This window comes from Macaca mulatta, chromosome 12, assembly GCF_049350105.2.
Source record: "Macaca mulatta isolate MMU2019108-1 chromosome 12, T2T-MMU8v2.0, whole genome shotgun sequence".
NCBI classification, from domain to species: Eukaryota; Metazoa; Chordata; class Mammalia; order Primates; family Cercopithecidae; genus Macaca; species Macaca mulatta.
In genome coordinates, this window is record NC_133417.1 from 56,734,828 (window position 1) to 56,747,692 (window position 12,865).

At 37.3% G+C, this 12,865-nt stretch overlaps 1 protein-coding gene across 1 annotated transcript in view; it reads right to left on the reverse strand.

Annotated features, from left to right (window-relative positions):
* The window catches only part of ARL5A (ADP ribosylation factor like GTPase 5A), a 34,310-nt gene that overhangs the window by 10,091 nt on the left and 11,354 nt on the right, over positions 1 to 12,865 (reverse strand). Inside the window, exons 2-5 of the mRNA XM_015110121.3 lie at positions 8,878 to 8,938; positions 7,915 to 8,062; positions 6,096 to 6,179; positions 324 to 475 (exon numbers count right to left, since the gene is read on the reverse strand). Of these exons, the coding sequence (XP_014965607.1) occupies positions 324 to 475; positions 6,096 to 6,179; positions 7,915 to 8,062; positions 8,878 to 8,938 (445 nt within the window). The remainder of the gene's footprint in view (positions 1 to 323; positions 476 to 6,095; positions 6,180 to 7,914; positions 8,063 to 8,877; positions 8,939 to 12,865) is intronic.

A 12,865-nucleotide genomic window follows, 5' to 3' on the forward strand; every position in this document is an offset into this window, starting at 1 on the left:
TCTTCAGTTTCACTATCATCGTAAAATGTATTTCCTAACTTCTCCAGCTCTCACTGATACTCCTGTTTCTCTGAGCTCCTACAGCAATTTTAACAGCTACATGCTTACATGTTCAGTAGGTTTATGTGTATTATGTTTACGTTGTTTTACTATTTACAGAACCACCCTAAAAAGTCTCTGATTATAGACATGAACTACAGCTTACGTCTGTCCCTTACGATGTTTTGTACACAATAGCCTTAAATATTTAGGAGTTTAAAGAAGATATACATGTTTCTAAGCAAAATACAAGTTCGATAACATCTAAGAGGAAGACTTCTTACCCCTCGCCAGTTAGAGCACAGCATGCCTGGATATGCCACTGGTGATCTTTAATAGAAGTTAGCTTCAAAAACTGGGAGATTTCTGCTACAGTCATGCATTCTTTAACATCTTGTTTATTAGCAAAAATCAGCAATCCAGCTTTTCTTAGGTCCTATTAAAGCAAATAAAACTTTAAAGGCCAATACATTTTCCACATATTTTTCAACTTAATTAACAGAATCTTTTTCACAATCTTAGTAAACAAGAATTTCTCAACTATGTGACATAAAAGCATCTCATAGCGCATAGGCTGATAACACATTTTTTATACTTGTATGTGTTTACATATTTCTTGTAGTCTTAGACTACCATTTTTTATGGTCCTAAGTGCTGTATTTAACAGTCATGTTTTCCAGCATACATACTACCCACCCCCTAAATCCAAAATTAGGCTTAAATGGCAAAGAACTACCTTTTAGCCTAATACTTGAGAGCTCTCCAAAATTCTACCTTGCCTATACTTTTCTGTTTTACCTTACATCACTCCCATATAAGTCCTCTGCTGTAATTAGCAACCTATCCTACTGCTCTCTACACAGTTTTGGGCACTGCCATCTCTATGTTGTTCAAATCATTTCTCTTGTGTATATTTCCTTCCCTCCAACCTCCTAAACCAGCCTTTCCCAATCATGATTCCACAAGAGAATTAAGCTCCACAGAAAATGATGAATGACTACATTGCAAATCTTCCAGTAACATACATAGCTAGTACCTTCTAGCTGCATAGGAAATAAATGAATTCATTACAATATATGCCTTAAAGCTTAGGGCTTAATTCTCAGTTGAAGTTCTATCCTAAACCAATCCTATTCACCCTAATTTCTGTCACTGTACATGAAGATTTCTTAGATTTGAATATGTAATATGGCCATCTTGGAGTGGCATTAAACTTACCAAGTTTCCCCAATAAGAAGTTCTATCGCTTCAATGCTATGACTCAGAGGCAAGTTCTTTAGGCTTTCTGAATTTATTCCTCATTATCTTTTGAGTATCTGATCTGAGCAAAACACCCACTGCATAAACCCTTTTCCAAATGTAATTGTGCACACTCCAAATAACAGGTATAATGTTTTACTCACAAAATAGGCCACAGGTTCTTAGTCTTTTCCTGCCCCACTCCTCTCTACCTGCCAGTTTTAAAGCTAGGGACTTCCTTGACAATCTGTTTAAAATCACAGACCTTTCCCCTGAAAACGCACATATGCATATATACAAAAATTTTTAAAGTTTATGTACAATTTTAGGGTGTTAATAAATATCCTAAATTCCCTACATGGATACTGGGCCAAGAATCCATGAAGGATGTACTCAATTCGCAAATGAAATTCTCATAAAATTCTGTTATATATTGAGAGATATAAAATTAAGGTTTTGGTGCCACACTTGCAAGTTTTCACAACTGTTGAATGGCATCTGTCTTCTTAGGGATTTTACTGAGATATTTTGGTTTTAATAATGTGTGTATGTGTTTGAATCAATAAAATCTTCAGCAGATACAAAATGACTCTTGTTAGAATATAGTTTTGATGATTCTGATGCAAATAAAAACATTAGTAGTATATTTGTATTTTTCATTTGGTTAAAGGAGTTACATAAAACATTTTATATAGCAATCAAGACTAGGCCAGGCCCGTTGGCTCACGCCTGTAATTCCAGCACTTTGGGAGGCCGAGGCGAGCGGATCACAAAGTCAGGAGATCGAGACCATCCTGGGTAACACAGTGAAACCCCATGTCTACTAAAAATACAAAAAAAATTAGCCGGGCGTGGTGGTGGGCACCTGTAGTACCAGCTACTTGGGAGGCTGAGGCAGGAGAATGGCGTCAACCCAGGAGGTGGAGCTTACAGTGAGCTGAGATCACACCACTGCACTCCAGCCTGGGCGACAGAGCTAGACTCCATATTTAAAAAAAAAAAAAAAAAAAAAATCAGGACTGACTTTAATTACAGTGCCCTCTGCAGGATGGCAGCTAGTAATGCTACCACAGTTTATACAGTTATCTGAATAAGTATGGTCAGAAAGGAATACTGCTACAATGTTCACAATTGAGATAAAGTATAACTTGTATACATATAGTTATTATCAAGGATATACAGTAAATATTTTTTCTTTTCTCCTAAACAGAAAATGAAACCATTAATCAGCTGGGCGTGGTGTCTCACACCGGTAATCCCAGCACTTTGGAAGGCCAAGGTGGGGGATATCTTGAAGCCAGAAGTTTGAAACCAGCTGGGCAACAGGGCGAAACCCCGTTTCAACTGAAAACATAAAAATCAGCAAGGTGTAGTGGTGTACACCTGTACTCTCAGCTACTTGGGAGGCTGAGTGATGAAAATCGCTTGAACCCAGGAGGTGGAGGATGCAGTGAGCCAAGATAGTGTTGCTGCACTCCAGCCTGGGTGACAGAGTAAGACTCTGTCTCAAAAAAACACAAATAAAAGAAACCATTATCAATAGTTGTTATGTGGCTGAGTCAATAAGTAGATGGACTTTCCATGGGATTTAATTCCTATCTTTCTATCTTCTCAGTTTCAGTATGTCTTGCTAGTGTGTGCTGAAGTCTTATATAGGTCAAGTTTGCTAACGTTGACATGTTGAAAGAACAACCTTCTGACAAATACTTGGCACAAGTTACGACACATAGTTTATATTATTATAAGTAATTTGTATTCATTCTTAATGATGAAATTATTTGTAGAAGCCCCTAAACTGAAAATTGAAAAATACAAAAAACAAAGCCATTTAATAAAAGGTCTCCAAATACCTTAAATCAATTTTTCTAGATCTCAAAGTTTCAAACTTTAGAGTTCTTGACTTTTAAGAAGTTATTTTATCAATTTTTAAATATTTAGAAAGAGAAGAAAATCTTCATTTGCTTTCTATTATATAACCCCAAAACCAAATATGTATACATTAGAACAGCAGAAAACAGATATATTAAATTAAGGCTGTTCATCAACTCGACTTAACAAGGGGTCAAAGTATAAGGTGAACAATGGTGATCTTTTGTACATAAGCCATTTCAAACACTTTAAAACCATTTCTGCTACAAATTTTTAGTCTAAGATATATTTTAGTTTTATCAAGGAGATGAATAATAGCAATTGCAAGACATATTTACTTAGCATCTTCTATATACCATACATAGTTGTCAATTTGTTTCTTAAAACTTCATTTGGGGGCTGGGCGCAGTGGCTCACGCCTGTAATCCCAGCACTTTGGGAGGCTGCGGTGGGCAAATCACTTGAGATCAGGAGTTTGAGACCAGCCTGGCCAACAAGGTGAAACCTCGTCTCTACTAAAAATATTAAAAAATTAGCTGGGTGTGGTGGTGGGCGCCTGTAATCTCAGCTACTCGGGAGGCTGAGGCAGAAGAATTGCTCGAACCCAGAAGACGGAGGTTGCAGTGAGCCGATACGGTGCCACTGCACTCTGGCCTGGGCAACAGAGTGACACTCCGTAACAAAACAACAACAACAACAACAACAGCAAAAACACTTCATTTGTGAAGGTAACTCCTAGAAGTTGAGTCACTCTGAATAAAATTTCAGACTTTGGTGTTTGGAACCATTTTAAAATTAATGAGTTTTAAAGTTGAACACTTCATTTATGATAAAACTTTGAAAATTATTTTAAAATTTTTAGTTTTGTATTTTGCAATAATGTAAAGAATTGTTATCAGCAATGACAATAAGATTTTGTTGGTTTATGTAGTATGTATGAAACATCCAAGTAACATCATGTCTACATTTATTTTTCACTCACACATTCTCACTCTTTGATCCATTTGTCTCTCTCCAGAACTCTGCCTGTTTGGCTCTTCTTGACCCTACTGAGTAGCTTGCTCAAACTCCCAACTTCATCTGTAATTCCTTTCTTCTCTGGTCATCTCCCCATTCAGTCTCCTTTCACTTTCCAACTAGGCCCTACTTATGTCTTCTTTTTTCTTCTGCTAATAAAGAGTCTGAATGAGAATACTCAAGTTCAAAACCTAGATCTTAAAAAGCTAGTCAAGTCACATAACCTTTCTGGGCCCCAGTGTACTCACCCATAACAGATAAGGTTAAGTGACCTATGTAAGTTAATGCCCTCAGCTAGTAAAAATCAAAGACTTTGAACCCTGCTACTGGGCTCTTCATATACTGATCCTGCTGCATATTGGCCAATTAGAGTAAAAATCAGATAGGGTGACTACCTGTTAACAAAGTAAAAGATATAGCCCAGAGACAAATAACATTTGTATCAATTTTCCTTTTTCCAAACTCTTCATAAAACCACCCTTTGGAATAAACTGAAAAATGCTGCATTTTTGCAAAATATGAAGTTGAAAAGAAAAAAAAAACACAAAAAACCTTTGTCTTCTGCCTCTGTTATGGCTTATTGCTTGTATCCCAACTAGAAATGGAATTTGGCAAATGAACACAGAATGGCAAGATGTATTTCTGTAAACCTCCACGAGGTTTAAACACAGCTGCCGGAATTAAGAGTCCAAAATAGGAAAAGGTGCATCTTAGTGGTCATAAGGAAACGAGGAACCTCAACTTACAAAACTACTTTACTAGGTTTGGTTCCCTAAAGCCCTGAAAGGTTGCCTGAAATACACAAAATTCTTAAAGCAAATCTCAAAAGCAGATCATCAAATCAATAATAAAATTAACATAAAACTTCACTACAAAGATACTCATTTTCCTAAGCTTTGCAAAACATTCCACTGAAATAAAAAAACTCTACATATCTAAATATTTTTTCTATTCCTATCTATAAATGAGTTGAGAAAGTAGCTTCTGCAATATCCAAAAATACTCAATTTTACTAAATACTATATAAACACTATATTATAGTTATGAAGTTGACTATATTATTGTTTTTTAAACTTACATTATCGTAATATTTTTCTATTTAAAAAACTTAATTTTTAAATCTATTTTTATTTCTACTTATTTATTTTTAATTTAATTTTATTTTTTGAGACAGGGTCTCACTCTGTCATTTAGGCTGGAGTGCACTGGCAAGAAGAGCTCACTGTAGCCTTGACCTCCTGGGCTCAAGCAATCCACTTGCTTCAGTCTCTCAAGTAGCTGGGACTACAGGTGCATGCCACCACACCTGGCTAATTTTGTTTATTTTTCGTAGAGATGGGGTCTTGCCATGTTGCTCAGCTGGTCTTGAACTCCTGGGTTCAAGTGATCCTCCCACCTCCATCTCCTAAAGTGCTGTGATTACAGGAGTGAGCCACTGTGCCCGGCCGGTATTTTTCAAGGACTAAGAAAATGTGGCTAGTCATCTAGTTTTGTTTAGTCAAAGGGACAGTATTAGAGAAATCTAACAGCAATTACATTTAAATATTAGTCTGCTGAGTAACAATCAAGAATTGCTAAGCACACAGGTACTTTAAAATCTCATTTCCAATGATAATCCTCTGTATAATTAATCTATTCAAAATGCAAAATGAAAGCCACTTATACCACTTACTTTTGCCCAGGAAAATTGTGAAACCAAATGTATCTAGGATAACTGAAATAAAGTTCTGCAACTTACTTCATAATCTTTCTGCTGCTTCCAGATACATTCCAAATTGGGAGATGTCAAAATAATCAAGCAGGCGTGGCCAGCAAATAACTAATTATTTTTAAAAATTTAAAATTGATAGCACCCTCATGAGAAACTAGAAAACAAAATAGCGATTCACATACCCTTCCCCATATCTAATGTAAAAAGACTACTTACTTACCTCATGCGCTAACATTTTATAGAGCTCTTCTCTAGTTACAGAAATCCTCTCTCTGTCTGTACTGTCCACAACAACTATTACAAACTAAAATAATTACAAAAAAATTATTAGTGATTACATAATTTGGTATCTGTAAAATTTATAATGTGTTTATTTGATATACAGGCTATTAATATCAAGAAATTGGAATCTTATGGTATTGTTGGAAAATCAAAGCTACCTATACATTGTGAAGCCAAAAGGTCTGATCGATTTTAATATATTTACTAATTTTTAGAGAAAAGAGAATATATGATACTAACATTCCAACTAATATATATAACGCATGTCTGTTTTCAGTATCTTGAATGCTAATGGGCCTATATCCATCTATTTGCACTACAAATCAGTAAGAAAAACATACAATATGATCCTGAATTTATTACTTCCAGGTAGATATTATTTGTTAATATCAATCTGAAATCCTAAAAGGGCATGGGTATGGGGGTAAAGTAATGTGACAGTTAAAGAAATCAATTAAAAAAAAAAAAATCAACCAACTGCAAGAATAAATCTCTATCTAAAAACAAGCTCTCTTCCTTACATAAGTATCACCTGCTACCTGCAAGCACAACCCCTTCATGAACTGATGAGACTGGGATCAGAAGGTGCAATGAAAGACTTGTGACTGCTGTGCAGGACTGAGCTCCTTCGCACTGCTTCCTCAACTCCGTGAGCACCCAAAAGCAACAGATCAGCAGGAACAGATGGAGATTTAACTTACTCACTTTATGATAGCATTTATGATGCCCAAGTTGGTTCTGACCGCCTATGAGTAACATGCACTATTTATTTTTTGGACCTAGATCTTAATTTTTAAATAAACTCTTACGATTTTCTGGATCTTTTCTATTCTTCAGACTTCATCAACCAAAAGGCAGATGTATGAGAGAACTGCGACTTTACCTCCCCTCTCACTTGACAGCTTACTGATAGGTGACTTTATCACTGTAAGGCCCATTTTATTCCAAGGTATTTTAATAAAGCTGTTAATTTTCAGAGTGTTGGCATGAATTTGAAACCTATAGCATTATGTATACAGTAGCATATATACCTTTATAATCACACATAACTTCCCTTATAAAAAAAAAAGATTAAATGCCTAATGCAGTGTTGGGAAATCAGGTTGTTAGATACACTTAATGGTTTCTTAATGACTTAAAAGTCAGCTTTCCATACATATAAACCAGCTTTATTAACTTATAATGAACACTACGAAAACAATTGTCAGTCTTTTAATTCACAGGTCTATGCAATGAAGCACTTAAATGTCAAAGGTCTGAAATTTCCTTTGGAAAATAATGTGTAAATTAAAAGACATGATTACGTCTAAAATGCCTTATAACAAAAAGAAAAACAATTATTTAATGTGCAATTGTGTTTTGTAAAAGAAAATAGTAAAACTGGCTAGGATTCAAACCACCAAAACCCTCTCATTTGGTGAGCTAAACTCAGTCAAACACAAATAGAGAGAAATGAAATTATAAACTATGAGATGGAAGTCATTTAAAACAACAAAAAAAAAAACTACTAAAGACAAGTTCTGGGATCAATACACAATCAAAACATAATTAACCACCAATTCTCCCTATAGAGGTTCAATGATAGTGGACATATCGAACAATGACCCTGGAATAGGAAATCAAAGATTTTACTCTGCTTAAACTCTCTCTATATTAACATACTGTGATATTTCAAAAAGATTAACTATAAGGGCTCAAATCTAGATGTTTTCCAAGCATTCTGTTTTCCAAGCATTAAATATTGTAAGAAACATTACCTCTGTGTTAGTATAGTAAGTGTTCCAGGAAGAACGAAGAGATTCTTGGCCACCAATATCCCACATTAGGAAACGTGTATTATTAATCACTATCTCTTCTACATTACTTCCTATTGTAGGAGATGTATGTACAACTTCATTCATAGAACTAGGGGAAAAAATTTATATATATTTTACAATTAGCACGGAAGCTAACTTGCTTGAACAATTTTTTAATCAAGGACAAATCAGCATAAACTTTTATAATTTATACCTAAATATCTTTTTCCCACTAGTTTACAACATGAGTGAGGGTTTAAACAGGGCTAGAACTAGGTCTTAGGCTATCTGGCATATACTAGATCATTCCAGGAAACTATAAAAACAAATATTTTTCTACTTTCTTTTTTTAAATGTTACCCAGGCCAGAGTGCAGTGGCATGATCATACATAATCAGTGGCATGAGGTTCACTGCAGCCTTGACCTCCTCAATAGGATCAAGCAATCTTCCCACCTCAGTCTCCTGAGTAGCTGGAACTACAGGTGTGCACCACTACATCCAGCTAATTTTAAAATATATGTATATATATATATATCTTATAAAGAGATGGCATACCACTACGTGGCCCAAGCAGTTTCTCAAAGTCCTGGCTTTAAGCAATCCTCCCACCTCTGCCACCCGAAGTGTTGGGATAAAGGCATGAGCCACTGCACCCGGCCATATTTTTCTACTTTCTACAAACAAAAGAGTTTTAGTACAAAACAAGCGGACAACTCAATGCCAACTATATGCTCAATATCATACAAATTTTTTGCTTTCTACAAAGTATTGCTGAGATTTGGCTCCAGGTTTATAGTCAACCTGCTTTCTTACAGGGTAACTTAGGTTTCATGTAATTTCTTACTGCATTCATTGATCGAATATCACCCAGGCCAAAAAAGTAACTAGAAATAAAATAATTTTTAAGACAGTTAATACTTACAATTGGTAAAGAATGGTAGTTTTCCCTGCATTATCCAGCCCAACAATGATAACTTTGTGCTCTGAAATAGAGAAAACACCAGTGATTTTTTCTTCAAAAAAGGAGAAAAAAGATTAATTCGATTATAGACAAAAATAAATTCCGTATTTCACCCTTCTATCTATGGCATAATTCAGTGCATGGCACTTTATACTTTCTTGGAAGTCAAAAGAACATCCTAGCAAGACCACCAGAAGTGTGCCATTATACTCACCTTCCCCATTGCCATTATTCTAGAGACAACTCTCATCTTTCCAACCTCCTCTCTAGGAAGTCACAGCACTACATTTCCTCTACTCCTAGGCAAGCCTACTCTCAGTAAAGTAAACCAAATATAATCACAACGATCTACAAATGACTTAAAGTATAAATGTTTCACAATGGATTACGTCAATGAGGTTCTAACAGGAAATTCAGGCATCAACTGGGTACGTGTATGTGGAGTGGAATGAGTGGGAAGGAAAAAAGGACCATTTTTTAAATGGGTAATTGTAATTTATGAGTACCTTAAAACCACAGGGCCACTGTAACATGAAAAACAAATCTAAGAACCTATGGCTATGGTGGCAGTGACTCCCTCCCCCCGTTTGGCTTCTGTGGCACCACTTTCTCCAAGTTTTCTTCCTGTCTCTAGTCATTCATTTTTTTTCAATGACTCCTCTTCCTTGGGTCTTCTTTCAAACATTCACGTTCCCCAGATGTTTTCTTGCACCCTCTTCACATTTCAGCCAGGCCCTTGTAAGACCCATCTATTTCCAGGCCGTCTGAAAGCAATCCGCAAAGACAGCACAGCATGTGGAAGAAACTAGTGTCCAAGATGGCCTCTGGATAGTCATGCCATTATGTAGCCGCCTCCTCTTGAATCTGGGCTGGCCCTGTGACTTACTTTTAACCCACAGATGCAACAGAAATGACCAGGCATGATTTCTGAGCCTAAATCATCAGAAACATTGCAGTTGCTGCCTGGCCGTCTTGGACAAGTCCTCCTACGGTAAGTCAGATACCATATAGCAAGTCCAAGACTGCTGTGCCTTTTAATGAGTAAGCCCAAGTTGATCATGTGGTGAGACCCTGTTGAAAGGGATGACCAGTCAGTCCCTATCTCTTCCAGCCATTCTAGTTGAGATGACAGACAAGTAAAGAAGCCATCTTGGCTATGCAGCCTGGTTGAACCTACAGAGTATTCTAATTTTAGCTGCTATCTGACTGCAACCAAAGGAGACTCCCCAAGGTAGAACTTCCTAGCTGAGCTCAGCCGACTCATAAGAAACATGAAAAATAATAAATCATTGCTTTAAGTCATAAAATTAGAGTGGCTTACTACATAGAAACAGATAATTGAAGGAAATATTAATGGTATTATAAGACCTTGAGCAAATGACTTTTATTATTTCTCTGACCTTAAGTTTCTTCATTGTAAGATAGGGGAAATACTACCTATCACTCAGGGTTGTTTAACAATTAAAATAGCACACAGCAGTGCCTAGCACTGAAGAGGAGAGAGTTCTTAACCTGTTTTACCAGCCCAGGAAAAGATAAAAATTTACTAGAAACTGTACTTCAAATTTTGAATTTTGATCTTTTCCAAGGCTAGTGATATCCAGTACGACACTCTCAAGACACTGGGCAGTAGCAGCGAGCTGCAGCTCCCAGTCAGCCATGCAATAACAAGGGTAAACAACCAGTACTGCATAATAGTATATACTGTGCTATCAGACGGTTTTGCCCAACTGGAGGCTAACGTCAGTGTGCTGAGCACATTTAAGGCAGGCTAGGCTAAGCTATGATGTTCAGTAGGTTAGATGTAATAAATGTGTTTTGACTTCAGTTACTTTCAACTTACAACAAGTTTACTGACACATAACTACATCATAAGTTGAAGGGCATCTATAAACTAAAGTTCAAGTCATTCTCCCTACATAAGCTGCACATATCTTCACAGCAAACATTTCTCTACAGCTACTCGTGGTATCACCAAATGCTGGAATTATCCTAATTATCCATTTAGGGAATTAGACCAATCCTTTAAAGTCTAGCTTTCCATGTAGAATCAATTTCTCCTGCTTTCCCACACTACCTCTAACCTACCACTTATCCTAATTATTTACATGTGCACTAATCTCAGTTTAAGAAGGCATCTTCAACCATATAGAATACATATTAATCATCTTTACATTTCTAGTGACAACAACTATTCCTGGCATAAAGAAAGTACTCAATAAATGTTGAATTAATATTCATTCTATAAGTAATAAATGTTGAGGATTATAACACCTCAGAGTAAGATCTTTATAATTCAAATGGTAGATGTTTTCCAAATAGTTGCCACTTACCAGAGGAAATTCCTAATGATCTATAGGCACCTGCTATTATACAAAAATAGGAAGATCAAGTAAATAAAACATTTTAATACAATCCACTAGGGTCCTTAAATGACATGACCACCTGTCCCTTTTGTGAGTTATTAAGAATCATTTTAAAGACCTAGGGCCCAGGCCGGATTGGTGGCCCACGCCTGTAATCCCAGCACTTTGGGAGGCTGAGGTGTCGGGTGGATCACCTGAGGTCAGGAGTTCACAACCAACATGACCAACATGGTGAAACTCCATCTCTACTAAAAATACAAAATTAGCGGGGCGTGGTGGCACATACCTATAATCCCAGCTACTTGGGAGGCGGAGGCAGGAGAATCGCTTGAACCCAGGAGGCGGGGGTTGCACTAAGCCAAGATCATGCCATTACACTCCAGCCTGGGCAACAAGAGTAAAACTCCGTCTATGGCCCTTAGTCTCCCAGATCCACAAACAATTCTGCTACTATCCCAGAATAGACAGGACTCAGAGAGGGCAATTCATGGAAATGACTAAGACATAAATAAGAACAGTGAATGAGTAACATACAATAAGACCAAATGTTTAAAAATGAGAGACAAGTGCAGTCTATCCCTGAGGAAATGTTACATGGTGGCTGAATTAAAATCAGATGATTACTTGGGGAGCATGGAATCCCAACCCAAGGAGTGTTACAGGCTGCAATGACTGATGTGAATCCTTTTTTTTTTTTTTTTGAGACAAGGTCTCACTCTTGTTGTCCAGGCTGGATTGCAGTATCACAATCATGGCTCACTGTTGCCTCAACCTCCCGGGCTCAAGCGATCCACCCACCTCAGCCTCCTGAGTAGCTGGGATCACAGGTGTGCACCACCACGCCTGGATATTTTGTTTCTTTTGTAGAGATAGGGTGTCCCTATGTTGCCCAGGCCTGTCTCAGACTCCTAGGCTCAAGCAATCCTCCCACCCCAGCCTCAAAAAGTGCTAGGATTACAGGTGTGAGCCCCTGTACCTGGCCTGAATTCATCTTTAGAGCAAGGCCACACCTGCATGAGGGCAAGGTAATCGAGTTGTTGAGAAAAAGTACCTTTGCACCTACAAAGTTTTTAAATAGCATGGCAATTCTGCCTAACTCCATTTTTCTATGTCCCAAAATTAAGCATTCCCTTTCTGATGACATAACTCCTCTACAGTTTTATTAATACAAGCACTCATAAACATTTTTAATACAACTAGAATTCATTATCAAGCTATACTCTGATCTTTGACTTGGGTAAAAGTTTTTAGCTTCCCAGGTGAATACTGATTTTTAACCATAGCATTCTCAAAATGTCAGATTTTTTTTTTTTTTTTTTTTTGAGATGGAGTCTCGCTCTGTCGCCCAGTCTGGAGTGCAGTGGCCACACTGCAAGCTCTGCCTCCAGGGTTTACGCCATTCTCCCGCCTCAGCCTCCCGAGTAGCTGGGACTACAGGCGTCCACCACCTCGCCTGGCTAGTTTTTTGTATTTTTTAGTAGAGACGGGGTTTCACTGTGTTAGCCGGGATGGTCTCGATCTCCTGACCTCGTGATCCGCCCGTCTCGGCCTCCCAAAGTGCTGGGATTACAGGCTTCAGCCAC